This window comes from Mesoplodon mirus, assembly GCF_964341445.2.
Source record: "Mesoplodon mirus genome assembly, chromosome: 14".
NCBI lineage: Eukaryota > Metazoa > Chordata > Mammalia > Artiodactyla > Ziphiidae > Mesoplodon > Mesoplodon mirus.
This window is the reverse complement of record NC_138990.1, coordinates 86,749,044-86,771,458: the sequence shown is the minus strand read 5'-3', so window position 1 is coordinate 86,771,458 and position 22,415 is coordinate 86,749,044. Positions and strand designations below refer to the sequence as shown.

The following is a 22,415-nucleotide window of genomic DNA, read 5'->3' as shown; positions in this document are numbered from 1 at the left end:
TTATGCACCCACACGACCAGTCTGTTTTTCACTTTCAGTACAGTATTCAATGAATTACATGAGATATTCAGTACTATATTATAAAATAGCCTCTGTGTTAGATGACTTTGCCCAACTGTAGGCTAATGTAAGTGTTCTGTGCACATGTAAGGTGGGCCAGGCTAAGCTATGACGTTTGGTACTTTCGGTATGTTAAATAATTTCAACTTATAATGGGTTTATTGGCACATAACCCCACTGTAAGTCGAAGAAGGTCTGTATATCAATTTTATAACTCTATTATTGCTACCCAGTAGCATTCTGCAGCTTACTTTATATCGCAGATGACAACATTGCCGTATAAATGAAACATAACTATTCTGTTATAAAACTTTAAACATCAATGCTGACCACATCTCCCCTCTTACCTCATACCCTTCTTGCTCTGTTAAAAATGCACTGGCCTTTGGTTTGCCCACAATGTAAAATTTTACTTGCCATATTTTCTTGATTCTAAAAAGGCTATTTTATCACATTTTATCATCTCTTAAATGGGATGAATCTTTTAACTGATGGACGTCTTGGCGTTATGCCACTGTTTTCTTTCTTTTTTTTTTTTTTGCGGTATGCGGGCCTCTCACTGTTGTGGCCTCTCCCGTGGCGGAGCACAGGCTCCGGACGTGCAGGCTCAGCGGCCATGGCTTACGGGCCCAGCCACTCCACGGCATGTGGGATCTTCCCGGACTGGGGCACGAACCCGTGTCCCCTGCATCAGCAGGCGGACTCTCAACCACTGCGCCACCAGGGAAGCCCTTTTTAAAATTATTTATTTATTTATTTATTTATTTATTTATTTATTTATGGCTGCATTGGGTTTTCGTTGCTGCATGCGGGCTTTTCTCTAGCTGCGGTGAGTGGGGGCTACTCTTTTGTTGTGGGGCACGGGCTTCTCATGGCGGTGGCTTCTCTTGTTGGGGAGCACGGGCTCTAGGCACATGGGCGTCAGTAGTTATGGCACGCATGCTCAGTAGCTGTGGCTCATGGGCTCTAGGGCGCGGGCTCAGTAGTTGTGGCACATGGGCTTAGTTGCTCCACAGCATGTGGGATCTTCCCGGACCAGGGCTCAAACCCGTGTCTCCTGCATTGGCAGTCAGGTTCTCAACCACTGCGCCACCAGGGAAGCCCCATAGTTTTCTTTCTTAGTGGCACATATTAGTATGTCTTAGGATCAACGATGTCTTAGAGTCGATGAAATGCAGTATTTTTATCATTTGAAGGAATTGAAAAATTGTTCTCCAGCCCATCCCCATGCTGTGCTGGAAGAGACAACCTCCTCATTCATTTGAAAGCACACAACCTTCTTATAACAATAACAAAAATAGGAATAATAGTATCTACAAGATTTTGCACTTGTAAAGCACCTACTATGTGTTCAGCACTGCTCCAGGCACTTTTCACATGCCTCTTCAACAATGTTAGAGCACAGCTATTATCCCCATTTTACAGATGAGGAAATTGAGACTCAGAGGTAGAAGTGGCAAATCCAGGGATCCAGGCAGTCTGTGTAGCTCTGAAAAATTATGCTGTGCTGCCTCTAGTGATTCTGGGAGACAGCTGAAGTATCTTCATTTAAATCAGGGCTTCTTACCTGGCCACACCTTAAAATGAACTAGGGAGCGTTAGGAAAATGCTGGAAGAATTCTTCAAGTAAGTTTACAGCACAGCCAGAGTCGAGAACCCTTGGTTTAAATAATCTATGTGAGATCCCCCAGCTCTGCTGTTCTGGGATCTCTGGCCTTCCTACCTACCCCCTGATGCCACCCCGCCCCCAGCCCAGGGTAGCTGCCAGACCTGGGGCAACCAGGACAACCTGAGCCTCTTAAGGCCTTTGGAGCTGGATTCCTTGGTTAGAAAATGTGGCTTTGAGACCTTAAACTGATATGTGCTTTTAATCTTTGTTTTTTCTTTTCTTTTCTTTCCTCTCTTTCCCTTCCTTCCTTCCAGCTCTGGAGTGCACAGAAAATCAAGCAGGTAATTCAATTTTGGATTCTTTTCCTTCCTTTCTACTGTTCTCAGAGACCCGGCCCTGCCCTGCCCTGGCCCGACCCCCCTTCTTTCTTCCCCAGCACCAGGGTCTGAATTTCTGAAGACTAGAGCTCAGGTCAGCCTGCCTTTCCCTGGGCCCCCTGACCTCCTTCCCCATGGGCTCCTTCCACAAAACCCTTTTTGTGGGCCTGTTGTGTGCATGGCATGGGGGACAGAGGGCCTGCAAGGTAGACATGGTCTGCTCTGTGCTGCATTCAGCTTTGAGCACTAGTTAGGAGAAGCTCTGTTTATGGCCCGTGTTTGGTTTACTCTTGCCCCGAGCGGTGGGAAGGATTGACTGGCCACAAGGCAAGGTGGGATACAGCCATTGGCCACCTAAGTCTTCCTGGGGGAGCTGTCCTCCCCTTCCCCCCTCCCATGTCCCATCTCCCTCCCCAGCTGTCACCCTGTGCTTTGTTCCCGGCTCTTGCCAGGCTATTCTACACCCGGACACCAATGAGAAGATCTTCATGCCCTTTAGAATGTCAGGTAAGCCCTTGGGAACCTCTGGTTCTGCCTCGCCTGGGCCGATTACAATGGTCACAGATCCAGGAGTGTCCAGATGCGCTTGGCCTGAGGGACGTACAGAGCCTGTTACACACACGACCACACTCGCACCTGCATGGTCACTTTGGCTCAACCGTACAGGACTGGCCAGCCTATGGAGCTTTAAAATGTGCCTGTCTGCCTTTACTGCCTGAGCAGTTGGGGTAGAGTCGAGGCCTCCACAGGTGAATCTGGTGCCCCCAATGCCAGGTCACACCCCATTCACTCAGCAGCAGCCCCAGGGTGACGCCTGCTAGGACGAGCCCTGCCTTCCATGAGCCACTCCTCTCCTACCTGTGCACACTGAGTGCCTTCCTTCCAAGCCCTACTCAGCCTTTTCATGCAGTTAACCCCCAGACTAACTCCCTTGTCTCTGATCCTACTTTTAACCTGCCCTTCTGAATGTATGCACTGCATTTGTACCACTACACACACAGGGAGGCGGATTCCCGTTCTGTGGAGACCAGTGGGCAGAGAGGGTAATGGAAGAATGGGTATAAGATCCCTGCCCTCAGGAAGTCCCTGCCCTGTGGTCACTAGAGGGACAGCTCTGTTATGTAGAGCTTAATGGCCTAGAAAGCACTTGCCCATACACTGGCTGGGGCTGGCGTTGGTGTCCTGCCTACGGTTCTGAGAGGCTAAGGGCCTTGTCCAGAGTCACACAGCGGAGGTCAGACTCACACCAGCATGCTGATGCTTCCTCCATGCCGTTTCTCAGTGCGACGGAGTGTACCCCCCACCCCTGAGTCACAGGGCGGGTGGGAGGGCTGGTGGCTGCTGCCTTGGGAAGCCCTCAGGTGTCTGGAGGAAGGGTCCCTACCAGTGGGTGTTCTCAGTCCAGGAGGTTAGTCAGGGTCCCTACCCTCAGAGAGCCTGAACTCATGGGGCTGAGAGAATAGGCAAGCACATGATGTCATTGTGCAAATGGGCACTTAGTGCCCGATGACCCTTGCTTTGCCATGAGGAACTCCAAGGCGGTGAACGCTCTTGTAGCTGCGGCTGTAGGTCCTCCCCAGTGCCTGCGTGGGGCCATAGCAGGCTCTCCCTCTGAGACTGGCTTGTTCTGCGATTCTCTGATCAGTCTTTGGGCCTCTCCCTGGAGGGGTGCAGGTAGGAGAGTGGCGGCTCATGTGTACAAATATGCACACGCAGGACCCCAACCTTTGCTCTAGACGTAACCCGTGCAAGTGTTGCTCCCTGCTGCTGGGCCACCAGCTGACTGGCTGCTGTAAGTTAGTGGCTGGGACAGGAGGATGCCCACCTACAGCAGTGAGGCTGGGGGAGGGGCCTTGCCATAGTCTGGGGGCCCTGAGCCGTGGGGAGACGGCCAGGGCCCAGCTGCACTTCATGCCAGCCCTTTCCTGCTCTACTGAGGATGTCCAGACAGGGCCCTAAAGATTCAAAGAGCTCTGGCACTTAGAGGCACACATCTCAGGTGGGTAGGGAATGCCCTTTCCAGAAATGGTCATGAAGCTGGGAAAGTAAGGGTGTGTTTTAGAAAGACAGGCTGAGGGAAGGAGGAGGACATCCCAGGACCTCCAGAGACATTGTGGTGAGGCTGGTGGGGCTTCGTGGCTCCCGGAGGAAATCGTGGGGGGACCACCAAGTGCAGAGTGGCAGCGCCCCCGCCGTGGGTGCCTCCTTCAGGAATGGGCCCCTGGCTTTGGGGGCGAGTGAGGACTGAGGGGAACAGAGACAAGGAGGTTGGGGGACACAGGGGAGCCCTCTGTCTTGGGGAGGGCTGGGCTGGGAAAAGGTCTGGGGCTAGAGGTGCCTCCCGCTTAACTGACCTGAGCCCTCTCCCTGGGACCACTGCCAAGACCAAGGCCAGAAGTCTCTCTGGCCTCCCAGTTGAAAGGCAGGTGGGGCAGAGTCAGGTGGGATTATAAAACCCGACTCTTCTCTCTGTCCTCTCACAGGTTACATTCCCTTCGGGACGCCAATTGTAAGTATTACCTTCAAAGGGTTTTCTTTTCTAAAAAAAATTTTAATGTATAACTACATCGCTGTTCATAAATATTTGAGTTGTTGATTTAGGATAAATTCCTGGAGGGGACTCACTGGAGAAAATATCATATATTTCTTTTTAATTCTCTTGATGTGTATTGTCAAACCTGTTTCCATAGAACGTGTGCCAATGTACACCCAACAGGGCCTCAAAGTGCCTTCATCCTTATATATTTCCCATTCCAAGTATTGTCGTTAGTTAGGACATGCTGGTTAGATTACAGGGAAGTTTTCCCAGAAAGCTTGGGAAGTCAGAAAGTAAGGGTGCCTTCTGAAAACTGGAAAATTCAGCATTATTTTTGTTCAGTTTTGAAATCAGGATTAAGCTTACTGTTAATCTTTTTATATTGGGGTAAAACAAATGTACAGAAAGGGTGCATTTGTCATAAATGTACGGCTTGATAAGTTTTCACAAGGTGAGCTCATCTAAGTAAATATCACTTAGATAAAGATATAGTGCATTACCAGCATCTCAGAAACCTCTTATGTACCCCCTCTCAGTCACTAACCTCACAGGGAACCACTTTTCTGACTCCTTCATTATATTCTCATTTTGCCTGTTATTGAACTTTATATAAATGGAATCACTTATATAAATGTACTTTTTGGAGACTTGGCTTCTTTCACCCAATTGTTTATGAGACTTACTGTTATATGTAGTATTAGCTTGTTCTTTTTTGTGGCTGTATAATATTCCACTGCTATAGTTATATAGAAATTTCTTTATTCATCCTACTGTTGGTAGACATTTAGGTTGTTTCCAGTTTGGAGTTTACAACAACAAGCTTTGAACATGATTGTACAAGTCTTTCAGAGGATATATATAGAGATACATACACACGCACACACACACACACACACACACACACACACACACCCCTACACACATCCTCATTTCTCTTGCATTGTACCTAGGAGGCTAAAGAGATAACAACTAAATGTGGGATGTGATCCTAGAATTGGGATTGGGATCAGGGCAGGTGTATATGGAAAATGGTATTGCAGTTTCTTATAAACATACACCTACAATGTGAGCCAGCAGTCCTACATTTAGGTATTTACTTCAAGAGAAGTGAATACATATGTCCACACAAAGATCTATATATAAACATTTATAGTAACTTATTTTCATCTTAGCCTAAAGCAGGAAACAGACAAGAATGACCAACAGATGTTAAAACCACTAAGTGAAAAACTGATGGGGAACAGGATATTTACCTAGTCTGAAAGTTTCCTATATATTTCATAAATATCATTCATTCTATGTTTATTAATTGGAAGCCTCCTGTAAATAAGGGTCTTCCCTTCTGCCTCCCATTTTCTTGTTTTTTAAAACTGTCAGGGCTCCCCTGGTGGCGCAGTGGTTGAGAGTCCGCCTGCTGATGCAGGGGACACGGGTTCGTGCCCCGGTTCGGGAAGATCCCACATTCCGCGGAGCGGCTGGGCCCATGAGCCATGGCCGCTGAGCCTGCGCATCCGGAGCCTGTGCTCCGCAACGGGAGAGGCCACAACAGTGAGAGGCCCACGTACCGCAAAAAAAAAAAAAAAAAAAAAAAAAGAAATGGTCTTGTATATTTTTTGTATTCAGTGGATAGTAATTTACTTTTTTCATTATTCATTTTTATATACAAATTGTGCCAAGTTTGACCAACAGAAACCCTTTAAAGCAATTTCAGTGTCCATTTGACATGTCTTTTTTTTATGTTATGAGTATGTACTTCAATACTTTCTAGCACAATGTATGGATATTCCAAACTCATCTTGTAGTTTCTCTGCCCCATTTCTCCAAAGAGCCTTGGTTCCTTTTAGAGGGGAATGGTATTTAGAAACCAAAATCTGGATAGTTAGGTGTGCTCATTTTTACTGGTGTGTCATTGTTTCTAGGCCCTCTAAGCCGACAGAGCTAGGACATACAGCTTTTTAAAAATCATGACTACATACTAATACCTCTAATTCCAATCCAACATCTCAGAGTTCTTGCCCTCCTTCCAGTTCATATCTACATCTTCCTTCTCCCTGAATGAGAATACAACAACAATGTATTTATTCAGTTACTAAATCTTATATATACAAATAAAAGAATTTCAGAATTGCTACATTAATGCCACTCAAACATGTATTAATCCTCCCCCACCCCCGCCAAATGTATTAAGTAAAGCTTGAGATTTCTTTGAAGTTCTTTTTGTCCGTTGAATAGATCCTACTGAGAGTACATAGTCAGAGAACTGTGTTCAGAAGTTATTTGAGGGCTTCCCTGGTGGCGCAGTGGTTGAGAGTCCGCCTGCCGATGCAGGGAACACGGGTTCGTGCCCCCGTCTGGGAAGATCCCACATGCTGCGGAGCGGCTGGGCCCGTGAGCCATGGCCGTTGAGCCTGCGTGTCCGGAGCCTGTGCTCCGCAACGGGAGAGGCTTAAGCAGTGAGAGGCCCGCATACAGCAAAAAAAAAAAAAAGAGGTTATTTGAGAGGGCTTCCCTGGTGGCGCAGTGGTTGAGAGTCTGCCTGCCAATGCAGGGGACACGGGCTCGTGCCCCGGTCCGGGAGGATCCCGCATGCCGCAGAGCGGCTGGGCCAGTGAGCCATGGCCGCTGAGCCTGCGCGTCTGGAGCCTGTGCTCCGCAACGGGAGAGGCCACAACAGTGAGAGGCCCGCATACCGCAAAAAAAAAGTTATTTGAATTAATTATTTTCTTCTGTGTGTATATGTTATTTATTTGATATACAGTTAGGTTTATTCATTTCTGTTGCCACTGAATTTCATATGTTTTCCCATTCTTATTGATGTATTTTGGGAACTATATAAAATGTCAACATAGTTCAAAAGTCAAAAGCTATGTAAAAAAGGCATAATAAAATTCCCATTTCCCTCTCTATCCCTTCTACCTCCTTCCCACCCATCCTCTCTAAGTAAATTTTATCCTTCCTATTTCTTTTTGCAAAAATAAGCAAATACAAATACATTTCCCTTTCTTTTTTCTATAAAAGGTACCGTATTATATAACCCTTCTGTGCAATGTTTTTTTTTGCTTAATGACATATCCTGGGAATCACAGTGTATCAGTTTATAGCGATCTTCCTCATTCTTTTTTTTTTTTTTTTGCGGTGCGCAGGCCTTTCACTGTTGTGGCCTCTCCCATTGCGGAGCACATGCTCCAGACGTGCAGGCTCAACGGCCATGGCTCATGGGCCCAGCCACTCCACAGCATGTGGGATCCTCCCGGACCGGGGCACGAACCCGTGTCCCCTGCATCGGCAGGCGGACTCTCAACCACTGTGCCACCAGGGAAGCCCCCCCTTTTTTTTAAATAGCTGTGTAGTAGTTACTACGTAGTAGTTACTTCCATACTACATGGAAGTACCATAATTTATTCAACTATTTTCCTACATATGGACATTTAGACTATTTCCATTATTTTGCCAATATGAATAATGCAAGAATAGTCTTGTGCATGTGTTTTGATATTGTTGGAGATATATCTTGAGGGTAACTTCCTAGCTTCTATGTAAGGACTAATTAAATAGACATTTCTGGCAATACTGGGCAAGAAAAAAGAGAGAAGATACAAATAAAAAATAGTAGGACTAAAAAGTATAATAATTGGGGCTTCCCTGGTGGCGCAGTGGTTGAGAGTCCGCCTGCCGATGCAGGGGATGCGGGTTCGTGCCCCGGTCTGGGAAGATCCCACATGCCGCGGAGCGGCTGGGCCCGTGAGCCATGGCCGCTGAGCCTGCGCATCCGGAGCCTGTGCTCCGCAACGGGAGAGGCCGCAACAGTGAGAGGCCCGCGTACCGCAAAAAAAAAAAAAAAAAAAAAAAAAAAAAAGTATAATAATTACAGATATAATAGAAGTTTAAAAGATCAAAACGCATTGAACAATCTGGGGCAGTAAATTTGAAGACTTAGAAAAAAATGGATACATTTCTGAGAAAGTACAGATTACCAAAAACTGCCTAGCAAGAGGAAATATAGAATTTGAAAAGACCTGTAAATAGAAAGAAATTAGATCAGTTGCTTAAAATATATGCAACCAAAGAAGTAACAAACAAATCAAAAATTACCACTAGGCTCCCATGATCTTTCAGATGACTACACTCAAAGGAATAGCCAAACTCAATCTTTACAGAACTCTTTAAAGAGAATAAAAAAGAGGAAATATTCCCCAATTCATTTATGAGGCACTTTGAGACCAATACCAAAGAAGTAAGTATGAGAAAGAAAAATTATAGGCCAATATCACTTATGAAATTACACATAGTCTAAATGAAATGATAGCAAGTTGAATCCAGCACTGTATTAAAATATATCAAAAAAGATTTACCAAAAATGGTAACATTAGAGAATGTATTAATATAGTTCATCACATTAACAAACTGAAGGAGAAACATGATGATCTCAGTAGATACAGAAAAATCATTTGATAAAACATAACTCCATTTATAATTTTTTTAAAAAGAAGTTAGTTAGGTCTAAAAGGGAGCTTCATTAACTTAATACAGTATCTGTCAGAAAAAACAAAAAAAACTCCAACCCCATAGCAAGAACCATTCTTTTTTTTTTTTTTTTTTTTGCGATACGTGGGCCTCTCACTGTCGTGGCCTCTCCCGTTGAGGAGCACAGGCTCCGGATGCGCAGGCTCAGCGGCCATGGCTCACGGGCCCAGCTGCTCTGCGGCATGTGAGATCTTCCCAGACCGGGGCACGAACCCATGTCCCCTGCATCAGCAGGCGGACTCTCAACCACTGCGCCACCAGGGAAGCCTGAGAACCATTCTTAAAGACGTCAGATAAAGGTAAAATCTTAATGTCTGGGACAGGGTAAGAACGCCTGATAGTAGTGCTTCTATCCAGCATTTTCCTAGGAGACTAACAAGTACAATAAGACATGAAAAAATAAATGACCAGTATTAGGATTGGAAAGGAAGGAACAAAATTTTTCATGAGAATAGGCAAACTATTGGAACTACTATTTTCTAAGATTTCTGGATGTAAGACAAGTATACAAAATAATTGCTGTATGCCTATAAACTATAACAAACATCTAGAACATGATATATTTTTTTAAAAGAAAGCATTTATGATAACACTTAGAATGATAAGTTACCAAAAATAAATTCAAGAAAGGATGTGCAAGATCTTTATGGAAAAACTTATAAAACTTTATTGTCAATGGTGAAAAACTGAAACCATTTCCACTAAGATCAGGAACAAGACAAGGTTGCCCACTCTCACCACTCTTATTCAACATAGTTTTGGAAGTTTTAGCCACAGCAGTCAGAGAAGAAAAGGAAATAAAAGGAATCCAAATCGGAAAAGAAGAAGTAAAGCTGTCACTGTTTGCAGATGACATGATACTATACATAGAGAATCCTAAAGATGCTACCAGAAAACTAATAGAGCTAATCAATGAATTTGGTAAAGTTGCAGGATACAAAATTAATGCACAGAAATCTCTGGCATTCCTATATACTAATGATGAAAAATCTGAAAGTGAAATCAAGAAAACACTCCCATTTACCATTGCAACAAAAAGAATAAAATATCTAGGAATAAACCTACCTAAGGAGACAAAAGACCTGTATGCAGAAAATTATAAGACACTGATGAAAGAAATTAAAGATGATACAAATAGATGGAGAGATGTACCATGTTCTTGGATTGGAAGAATCAACATTGTGAAAATGACTCTACTACCCAAAGCAATCTACAGGTTCAATGCAATCCCTATCAAACTACCACTGGCATTTTTCACAGAACTAGAGCAAAAAATTTCACAATTTGTATGGAAACACAAAAGACCCCGAATAGCCAAAGCAATCTTGAGAACGAAAAATGGAGCTGGAGGAATCAGGCTCCCTGACTTCAGACTATACTACAAAGCTACAGTAATCCAGACAGTATGGTACTGGCACAAAAACAGAAAGATAGATCAATGGAACAGGATAGAAAGCCCAGAGATAAACCCACGGACATATGGTCACCTTATCTTTGATAAAGGAGGCAGGAATGTACAGTGGAGAAAGGACAGCCTCTTCAATAAGTGGTGCTGGGAAAACTGGATAGGGACATGTAAAAGTATGAGATTAGATCACTCCCTAACACCATACACAAAAATAAGCTCAAAATGGATTAAAGACCTAAATATAAGGCCAGACACTATCAAACTCTTAGAGGAAAACATAGGCAGAACACTCTATGACATAAATCACAGCAAGATCCTTTTTGACCCACCTCCTAGAGAAATGGAAATAAAGACCTAATGAAGCTTCAAAGCTTTTGCACAGCAAAGGAAACCATAAACAAGACCAAAAGACAACCCTCAGAATGGGAGAAAATATTTGCAAATGAAGCAACTGACAAAGGATTAATCTCCAAAATTTATAAGCAGCTCATGCAGTTCAATAACAGAAAAACAAACAACCCAATCCAAAAATGGGCAGACGACCTAAATAGACATTTCTCCACAGAAGATATACAGACTGCCAACAAACACATGAAAGGATGCTCAACATCTTTGCTCATTAGAGAAATGCAAATCAAAACTACAATGAGATATCATCTCACACCAGTCAGAATGGCCATCATCAAAAAATCTAGAGACAGTAAATGCTGGAGAGGGTGTGGAGGAAAGGAACACTCTTGCACTGCTGGTGGGAATGTGAATTGGTACAGCCACTATGGAGAACGGTATGGAGGTTCCTTAAAAAACTACAAATAGAACTACCATATGACCCAGCAATCCCACTACTGGGCATATACCCTGAGAAAACCATAATTCAAAAAGAGACATGTACCAAAATGTTCATAGCAGCCCTATTTACAATAGCCTGGAGATGGAAACAACCTAAGTGTCCATCATCAGATGAATGGGTAAAGAAGATGTGGCACATATATACAATGGAATATTACTCAGCCATAAAAAGAAATGAAATTGAGCTATTTGTAATGAGGTGGATGGACCTAGAGTCTGTCATACAGAGTGAAGTAAGTCAGAAAGAGAAAGACAAATACTGTATGCTGACACATATATATGGAATTTAAGAAAAAAAATGTCATGAAGAACATAGGGGTAAGACAGGAATAAAGACACAGACCTACTAGAGAATGGACTTGAGGATATGGGGAGGGGGAAGGGTAAGCTATGACAAAGTGAAAGAGCGGCATGGACATATATACACTACCAAACGTAAGGTAGATAGCTAGTGGGAAGCAGCCGCATAGCACAGGGAGATCAGCTCGGTGCTTTGTGACCGCCTGGAGGGGTGGGATAGGGAGGGTGGGAGGGAGACGCAAAAGGGAGGGGATATGGGAACATATGTATATGTATAACTGATTAAATTTGTTATAAAGCAAAAAAAAAAAACTTTATTGAAGGACATTGGAGATCAAAATAAATGGAGAAATATATCACCTTGGGTGGGAATATTCATTATCATGAAGATACCCATTTTCTTCAAATTATATTTAATTATATTCAATAAAATTCCAATCAAAGTCTCAGCAGGATTTTTCATGGAACTTGACAAGTTGATACTAAAAATTATATGAACAAGCTAAGGGCCAAGAACAGCCAAGACAATTTTCAAGAATGAGGTGGTGGGACTTCCCTGGTGGCACAGTGATTAAGAATCCATCTGCCAATGCAGGGGAAGTGGTTCGATCCCTGGTCCGGGAAGATCCCACATGCCACAGTGCAACTAAGCCGGTGTGCCACAACTACTGAGCCTGCGCTCTGAAGCCCACGCGCCACAGCTACTGAGCCCACGCCCCGCAGCTACTGAAGCCCGCGCGCCTCCAGCCTGTGCTCCACAACAAGAGAAGCCACCACAGTGAGAAGCCCACGCACTGCAACGGAAACCCAACGCAGCCCCCCCCCCCAAAAAAAAAAAAAAAGAATGAGGTGGTAAGAGGAGAGTCACCCTACTAAGTAGTATAAGACAGTTTGGTTTTGGTTTGGAGATAAGCAAATAGATCATTGCAACAGAATAGAAAGTCTGGAAACATGCCCATACCCATATGGAAGCTTGATATTTGACAAATCAGTGGAGAAGAAGGATGGACCATCTAAAAAATGGTGCTACCTATGTGAAAAAGAAATAAAGTTAGATTTCACCTCATACACAAAACACATTAAATATGAAAAGAAAATATTTGCAGCACTGTTTATAATAGCAAAAGAAAAGGAAACCACTGAAATGTCCATCAAGAGAATGGATAAATATTCATGATTTAGTCATGCAATGGAATACTTAACACAGGAAAGAAAATAATGAACAGGGCTACATTTATCAATATTGATAAATCTCAAAAACAATGATGAATGAAAAAACAGTAGCAGAGTAATAATACTGTCTGATGTCATTTATATAATGTTTTAATATGCAAAGCAGTATTATATATATATTTATGGGTATATTTTTCAAGGATCCATAAAAACATTCATGGGAACAGTTAGCAACAGATTCGTGATACTACTTACCTCTGGAGAAAGAGAGAAGGCAATGGAATCTAGCAGAACAGGAGGTGCTTCATTTGTATCTGTTATGTTTCATCTTTTAAAAAGATAAAATTTTCACAAAAATTTGACAAAATGATAAGATTTGGCAGTATGTGGATATTCATTGTAGTATCCTCTAGACTTCTCTGTATGCTTGCAATGTTTCATTTTATACATATATTTTAAATATATATCAACATGTATAGGGAATATCATTCTCATCACTATCCTTTTGTAGTTTCCCTGAAACTTCTACATTGTTCTGAAATATTCTGAGAAAATATTATGTTTCCCCCACTGTAATTGTGTGCATTTAATTTCCTTGCATTTCTTATAGTTTTTGCTGTATATATTTCAGTGCAGTGGGGTTTGGTGTGTTCATGACATTTTTATCTTCTTGATGTTATAATCTCCACCTTCCCACCTCTCTCTCTTTCTTTCTTTCACACACACACACACACACACACACACACGAAATATCCCTGTTTCATTGAATATTGTTGTCTTGAATTCTACTTCATCTCATATTAATATTTCTATTCCCATTTTATTTGCCTTGTAAATTATTGCCTACACATTTATATCAGAGTGATATTTAATTTCTGTGTATATGTCACTCGTAGACAAAATTGAGTTAAATTCTACTCTTTTTTACCCAGTTTGAGAAACTCTGTCTTTAACTTTAATAATTAATGGAACCCATTCATATTTATTCTGCCACTGGTTATTGTGAGCACTTATCCCAGCCATCAAGTAGCTTGTTTGTTGGTTTGCTTATCAAGTTTGTTATTGTTTCCATTTATTTTCCTGATTTGTACTAGAGTGGTAATTTTCATCGGTGCTTTTGATTTCTTAAGTAGTTTGGGAGGGGAGCATCCTAATCCTCTCTAATTACCATTCTCCTATAATATTTTATGGAGAGATTTCGCTGTATCTACCTTATCAATATCAATAATTGAATAGTAAATAGGACCTCCCCAACCCTACCCATAAAGGAAGAGACTTTTAGCGTACCGTTTTACCCTACTCTCTACTCTACCATTTCACCCGTACACACCTGTCAAGATTTTGGAAATAATCTGGAATCTCACCAGTTTTTTGAATCCTTGCTTAACACCTATATTAAACTTCACAATTTTTTAGGCTTTTCGTGTGTGTGTGTGTGTGTGTGTATGTGTGTGTATGTTCTCTATGTTTTGCTAGAGTACTTCTTTGAATAATATTGAGTGTGTGGGCAATACTTTCTGAGTTCTTGCATATCTGAAATGACGTTTCTTCCCTTCTTATGTATGAACAATAGTTGGCCTGATTCTCTTTTTCTTTATGGATAAACCTCCCCCATTCTCTTTGGGAGCTTTTGGTATTTTTTCTCTTTATCTTTGGAGTGCAGAAATATCCTTAGGATTAAAAAAAACTTCTCCATGTATTTTATAAAATTATACAAGTAATACATGAATATGTTCTTTGGAATTCAAAAATATCACCAAGAATATTTTTAAAGAATATTTTTAAAGTTAGACAAGTCATACATGAATATGTTCTCTCAGCTCAGAATTCAAACAATGCAAAAAAAAAAAAAAAGTAAAGTTCCTCTGACAGCCCTCAACTCCAAATCTATTCCCAGAAGTAACCTCTGTGGAAGTCTGGTGTGAACTTTCAGGCTTTTTTCTAGGCATTTGCAAAGATATGAATCATCACTAAAAAATTGTTTTTAGATAGATATGTTTTATAAGTAAAAATACACTTATTTATCCACAAATAGCTTAATTACACTTAGCAGTTTGCCTCCATAAGGATCCCCTCCCTCCCTCCCTCCCTCCCTCCCTCCCTTCCTCCCTCCCTCCCTCCCACCCTCCTTCCCTCCCGCCCTCCTTCCCTCCCTCCCTTCCTTCCTTCCTTCCCTCCTTTCTTCGTTTTTCCTGCTGAGTAGCATTCTCTCCCATAGTGATGGATTTAGATTGTTTCTGATTATTTGCTATTAGAAATAACAGTGCTGTGAAAAATCCTTATAAAGTTCTTTTTGCACAAGTATGATGATTTCTTAAGGGCCCATTCCAGAAACTGAGTTTGCTGTGTAAAAGGCAATGCACATTTCCCTGAACACCGAAAAGATCTCACTTCTTTTCATATATTTATTGGCTATTTACATTTCCTCTTCCGTGAATTAGCTCTTAACATCCTTTGTCCATTCTTCCATTTGCTGTATTTTCCTAATTGATTTGTAAGCATTCCTTATATATTTTAGATATTAATCCTTTGAATTATATATATTACAAATCTCTCTCCCAGCTCTTCTTCCTTTACTCTCTGGTGTCTTTGTTGTAGAAAAGTTTTAAATATTGATTTTTAAAATATAATGATCTTTCCTTGGATTGAGTTTTGAGTCTTGTCCCCACTTCTCACCTCCATCTCCTTTATTAAAATAACTAGATTTGTGAGAGTTGTGTCTGGGAATCAGCTCTTAGATGTATCTATCAATTCTTCTGTTTTCATTTTCTAATTTATTCATTTTTGCTTTTGTTTTTATAATATCCACTTTTCCTCTTTGATTTTGTCTGTGGCTGGTTTCTTAATCTTTTGCCTTGAACTTATTCTTGTTTATTCTCATTCTTTCCTTCTAATGAAGCTGTTTAGGGCTCTGAATTTGCTTCTGAGTATATCGAATTCTTGGCTATGTTTAATACGTTTTCATATATAGTGATCTATGTTTTTATTTTATTTATTTATTTTTTTTTTGCGTTACGCGGGCCTCTCACTGTTGTGGCCTCTCCCGTTGCAGAGCACAGGCTCCGGATGCACAGGCTCAGCGGCCATGGCTCACGGGCCCAGCCGCTCCGCGGCACGTGGGATCCTCCCAGACCAGGGCACGAACCCGTGTCCCCTGCATTGGCAGGCGGACCCTCAACCACTGCGCCACCAGGGAAGCCCAAAATCTCAGTCCTTTTTTTTTTTTTTTTTCAGTACGCGGGCCTCTCACTGTTGTGGCCTCTCCCGTTGTGGAGCACAGGCTCCGGACGCGCAGGCTCAGCGGCCATGGCTCACTAGCCCAGCCGCTCCATGGCATGTGGGATCTTCCCGGACCGGGACACGAACCCGTATCCCCTGCATCGGCAGGCGGACTCTCAACCACTGCGCCACCAGGGAAGCCCCTATTTTCTAACTAAGTTTGAAATTATAGCTTTGAATCCTCTTTAGTCTGTCAGATAGTCAGAAGAATGCATTTTAAATTCCAAATGACTGGGTTTTAAACGGATATATTCCTTTGTTATTATTTTCTAGTTTATCTCATTTTCAGAGAGAGTGACTGCTACAATTTTGCCATTTGAGATTTATTATGGTTTTCTTTGTAGCATAGTATATGATTATATCAGTTAGGAGTAGGACCACTTGTACATAACAAAAAGTTCAAAATAATAGTAATTTAAACAAAATAATTTATTTCTCTCTCATACCAAAGAATTTTGGAGGTAGGCAGATCCCCACAGTCATCAGGAATCCAGGCTTCCATTTTTCTTTCTTTTTTTTTTTTTTAATTTTATTATTTATTTATTTATTTATTTTTAAATTAGTTTCTGCTTTATAACAAAGTGAATCAGTCATACATATACATCTGTTCCCACATCCCTTCCCTCATGCATCTCCCTCCCTCCCACTCTCCCCATCCCACCCCTCCAGGCGGTCACAAAGCACCGAGCTGATCTCCCTGTGCTCTGCGGCTGCTTCCCACTATCTATCTGCCTTACGTTTGGTAGTGTATATATGTCCATGCCTCTCTTTCGCTTTGTCACAACTTACCCTTCCCCCTCCCCATATCCTCAAGTCCATTCTCAAGTAGGTCTGTGTCTTTATTCCCGTTTTACCCCTAGGTTCTTCATGACATTTTTTTTTAATTCCATATATATGTGTTAGCATACGGTATTTGTCTTTCTTTTTTTTTTTTTGCGGTACGCGGGCTTCTCACTGTTGTGGCCTCTCCCGTTGCAGAGCACAGGCTCCGGACGCGCAGGCTCAGCGGCCATGGCTCACGGGCCCAGCCGCTCCGCGGCATGTGGGATCTTCCCGGACCGGGGCACGAACCCGTGTCCCCTGTATTGGCAGGCGGACTCTCAACCACTGCGCCACCAGGGAAGCCCTGTCTTTCTCTTTCTGACTTACTTCACTCTGTATGACAGACTCTAGGTCTATCCACCTCATTACAAATAGCTCAGTTTCGTTTCTTTTTATGCTGAGTAATATTCCATTGTATATATGTGCCACATCTTCTTTATCCATTCATCCGATGATGGACACTTAGGTTGTTTCCAGCTCCGGGCTATTGTGAATAGAGCTGCAATGAACATTTTGGTACATGTCTCTTTTTGAATTATGGTTTTCTCAGGGTATATGCCTAGTAGTGGGATTGCTGGGTCATATGGTAGTTCTATTTTTAGTTTTTTAAGGAACCCCCATACTGTTCTCCATAGTGGCTGTACCAATTCACATTCCCACCAGCAGTGCAAGAGTGTTCCCTTTTCTCCACACCCTCTCCAGCATTTATTGTTTCTAGATTTCTTGATGATGGCCATTCTGACTGGTGTGAGATGATATCTCATTGTAGTTTTGATTTGCATTTCTCTAATGATTAATGATGTTGAGCATCCTTTCATGTGTTTGTTGGCAGTCTATATATCTTCTTTGGAGAAATGCCTTTTTAAGTCTTCTGCCCATTTTTGGATTGGGTTGTTTGTTTTTTTGTTATTGAGCTGCATGAGCTGTTTATAAATTTTGGAGATTAATCCTTTGTCAGTTGCTTCATTTGCAAATATTTTCTCCCATTCTGAGGGTTGTCTTTTGGTCTTGTTTATGGTTTCCTTTGCTGTGCAAAAGCTTTGAAGTTTCATTAGGTCCCATTTGTTTATCTTTGTTTTTATTTCCATTTCTCTAGGAGGTGGGTCCAAAAGAATCTTGCTGTGATTTATGTCATAGAGTGTTCTACCTATGTTTTCCTCTAAGAGTTTGATAGTTTCTGGCCTTACATTTAAGTCTTTAATCCATTTTGAGCTTATTTTTGTGTTAGGGAATGATCTAATCTCAAACTTTTACATGTCCCTGTCCAGTTTTCCCAGCACCACTTATTGAAGAGGCTGTCCTTTCTCCACTGTACATTCCTGCCTCCTTTATCAAAGATAAGTTGGTCATATGTGCGTGGGTTTATCTCTGGGCTTTCTATCCTGATCCACTGATCTATCTTTCTGTTTTTATGCCAGTACCACACTGTCTTAATTACTGTAGCTTTGTAGTATAGTCTGAAGTCAGCAGGCTTCCATTTTTCTACACCATTCTCAGTGCTGCCTTCTAGTGTCAGTCACCTCATAGCCCAGAATGGCTGCTGAAGTTCCAGTCATCACAGCCACATCCCAGGGAGGAGAAAGAAGGGAGAAGTAAAAGGATGTACCTCCTAGCTGAGTCATTTCCCTTTAAGTAGTCTTCTTCAAAGCGTCACAGAACAGTTCTGTTTGTATTCCATGTAGAACTTAGCTGGATATATAGTCAATCCCTAATTATAGGGATTCTGTTAGTGAGAAAGAAGTGGAAAATAGCTATAGGTAGGCAAACAAGAATCTGCCACAGTAATTTTAATAAATATTCCATCAATGCTTAAAAATAAAAAGATACATCTTTTGGCAGTGTCATCTCTCCCAAGCCAGAGAAGTTGAGTTTGGGGCTTATTCCTCATAAGAGGCCAACTGGACCCTTTCAAAATTAATGGCTGCCATCAACTGGGATAAACTAGCTAACCCAAGGGATGCCAGCACTGTGTCTAGTTCACAGGTGTTATTGAAGACACCCCATATTTTTCCACTCTCTCCTCTTCGTAAGACAAATCAATCACTTCAGGGTCACTATGGCCTTCTAGGCGTCATGGGAACTTGGGTGCTGATCCACTCCCATGTTGTTCAGGGGTTTACTGCTGAAGTAGATGCTGTGAATGTCCTATTAGGACCAGTCCTCTTCCAGCCTAGAGCAAACATCCCTCTGTGGATAAATGTGTAGGATGTGAGAATAGGAATCCCTGGAATCTGAGATCCTGTATGAACACTTGACTGAGGCTAATGGGCAGCATGACCTGGGATGGCCTCAGTGGCAGCCAGAGCCAAAATGACAGGCTCACCTAGCCTCACTTCCTAGCCCCGAATAGTTGTATTCCAGGATTCAGAACAGGGGGGCCAGAGGCCATGTCCCAACAGGAGCCACTGGTCATGGAGAACCTGTAGCCTTCCATCCAGGGACTTTGACATGGATAAACAATGTGAGGACCCGTTGGTCCCACTCCCTCCCGGGGCCACTGCCTCGCCCAGTAAGGAGGGAGCACTGTGGCTGTCCCAGCACTTCCACCTGAGGCCTGGCTCCCACCAGCCTCATCAGCTCCCCTAAGACCCTGCTGTCGTCTGGTAGCACTGAACATCTCAGCAAATGCCTGGTCTGAAGGCGACTGAAGGTTCCAGTCCATGCCTTAGGGAAGCCCCTGCTGTGATAGAATGGGTAAGAAATATACACATGCAGAAACCACTAAAATGCTTACCAAAATAGAAATGGGGTGCCAGCGAATGTGCTAGAACTGGGTCCCTGAGTGATAAAGGGAAGGAGTGAGTAAGGCTGGCAGGTGCCTCGACTAAGATGCTTCTGGAAGCAACATCTAAACTGCCTCCTGCCCAGGTGAGCATCCCTGACTTGACCCCCCACGCTGTTGTCACCTTGCCTGAGAGTAACCCCGCCCCTACCCTGCTCACTCCCAGAGCTCAGGAGAAACGAGCTGGTTTTTTCCCAGAAGCTGGTGCCAGTTTAGTCAGCAGATTTCACAGATCTACTGGCACCCATGTAGTGTCTTATTTTAAGCTTAACATTTGAAGATGGAAACTTTTCCCCCTTTGATGTGTGGCAAAGAGATCCCAATTTATACATAAGCATGGCGGCTAAGCCAGTGCACCACCAAGGCTCTTCCCGAGGCTGGTGCGGTTCATGGCTCCCCTTTTTCAGGTACCTTCCCAGAAGAACCCCACCAACCGTGGTCACTTCTTATAACTGGCATCTCAATTCCCAAGTTTCCACTGAGAGGTGTGCAGCCCTGTCCTTTCCGGGCATGTGTGGCTGGGAAGAGGCAGGGCCAGGGTCCTGGCCCCCATCCCGTCCTCTCTGCATTTCCCCAGCTGGCAGCCTTTACCTTTGGCCCCCATAATGTCTCAGGGCAGGGAGCTGGGTTTCTCTTGTGGGCCTGAGGTTCTCCCAGGTGACATCGTGCCTCCCCTCTCAGCCCTGAGCTCCCTGACGCTGCTGTCCTCCTCTCCCCGCCCCCTGTCATTCTGGAAGTCTCAGAACTTAAGGCCAGAATCCCACTATCCAGCTGGGAGACTGAGGAGGGCAGACCGGGAGCATCCTGTCAGTGAGTCCAGAGGCCTCAGGTTATGTCCAAACCAGATTTCTGTCTTGGGACATTTGGAGCTTGGACTCTACTCTGAACCCTCTCATTTTAACACTGCAGATGATCGTGTGGACTTAGAAACCCCGTTTCTCCAAAAGTGCTGGTGTAAGTCAAGTCATCTCTGCGGGGAGGAAGGGTGGACCATGGAGGGTTCACTTATGTGAAGATTTGGCTGAGTCCCAGGGCCTTTCTGACACCTTCCAACCCTCCTCGTCCCAGACTTGGATACCAGTCATTTTGGCTTAATTTATACCATCCAAGAGTTGTTGCTCATTAAGCTGGAATTGACCAGTCAGGGACAGACATTCATTTGACAAAAGATATTTTCTTTAACTGGTTGGGATCCTTTAAATAGCAGCACCCCTAATGCACCGAAGTGTTACTTTTCAGATCATTAGCTACATAAATCAGAAGGTGGAGACAAAGTAGAAGGAAAAAACAGGCAAATTGTTGAATACTGGGGCCCATGGAAGGTCTTTTGAAAAGTAAGAGGAACATTTTAGAATTGAGTGAGTCAGTGTGGAGGAAAAGGGTATGATGCCAAAGGACTGTTGCTTTGCCAGCGAGGACTCCCAGGTATTTGAGAAGTGAATGTCATATGGTCTCACCCCTCTGAAGCTTCTGGAAGCTCTCAAAGAAGATAGAATTGAAACAGATATTTACTACTGAGATGAATACTTCAAAGAAGGCAGGCAGGGTGCTGAGAGAGCATATAATCTAACATCATGTTGAGGACCAGGGAAGGCTTCCTGGAGGAAGTGACAACTAAGCTGAAACCTGGAGGATGAGGAGGGATTAGCCAAATGGAGATGGGGTGGAGGGTGGGAGGACCAGTTATTTCTGCCATTATCTTGCTAAGCAAGGCAATTCTGTGCCCTGTGGTCTTCCCCTGACTTAAGTTTCACCACCCAGTTGTTTTGGCACACACCCTGTTTCCCCTCTGGATTTTTTTATACTTTTAAAACGTTTTCTTTTTCTTATCGCTTAAGTCACTTTCTTATGGGGTAGGGGGTTGCTCAGTTCTGAGTCCCAGTATCACATTGCACAGAATTGTGACCAGCGGCCTTGCTTCCTTGTCCTTGTCTTCAACTGTTCGTGCCCCACTTCTGGCCAAGCAGATTGAGATATTTGGTGGTGCCTCTGTCTCATGCTGAGACCTCATCTCTCTGCAGAGGTTAGAACACTCTGATTGCGGAGGCCTGAAGTGAAGGTGTTGTTTTTCTTGTGAGCCAGTTGCCGTATGGGTACAGTTGGCCCCATTCCTGATTCTGTCCTGAGACGAGGCTCAAACACAAACTTCCCTTCTTCCTGGACTAGCCAGGGAGGCCGCAGAGTTGGGCCAATGGTCACCAGGTGGAGTGGGTAGATAAGCTAGGCTGCTCAGGAACCAGTATCACTAGGGAAGATATAATTCAAGGTGCATTAGTAATGGTAAAGAATTTTTCTCAGGGAGGATAGCATATTCACTCTTCATATGTAGTAATCCCTGTATCAATCAGCTCTTGCTACTATAGTGCTGTGTAACAAACATCCACAAAATTTCAGTGGCAGCCATAAGCGTTCATTCTTAGGGATCGGCAGTTACCCAGGGTTTGGCTGATCTAGACTGGGCTTGACCGAGGCAGTTTTGCTTCTCACTGCAGGTCTGGGGTCAACTGGGAGTCAGCTCACCCAGACTGGACTCTGCTCCTCACATCTTGTCCTCGGATGAGGGCACTAGTCAGGGCATGTCTCCTCTTGGCAATGTTAGGAGCACAGAGGGCCAGCAGAAACATATGAGGCCTCTGAGGCCTGGTCTTAGAACTGGCGCACTGCCACTTCCTCCCATATGCCATTGGCCAAAGCAA

General features: G+C 43.4%; 1 protein-coding gene across 5 annotated transcripts in view; it reads left to right on the top strand.

Annotated features, from left to right (window-relative positions):
- Positions 1 to 22,415, top strand: part of SFXN5 (sideroflexin 5) — a 120,731-nt gene that overhangs the window by 36,601 nt on the left and 61,715 nt on the right. For all 5 annotated transcript variants that reach the window (XM_082641789.1, XM_082641786.1, XM_082641787.1 and 2 more), the window contains exons 4-6: positions 1,984 to 2,010; positions 2,499 to 2,553; positions 4,530 to 4,555. In XM_082641789.1, the coding sequence (XP_082497915.1) occupies positions 1,984 to 2,010; positions 2,499 to 2,553; positions 4,530 to 4,555 (108 nt within the window). The remainder of the gene's footprint in view (positions 1 to 1,983; positions 2,011 to 2,498; positions 2,554 to 4,529; positions 4,556 to 22,415) is intronic.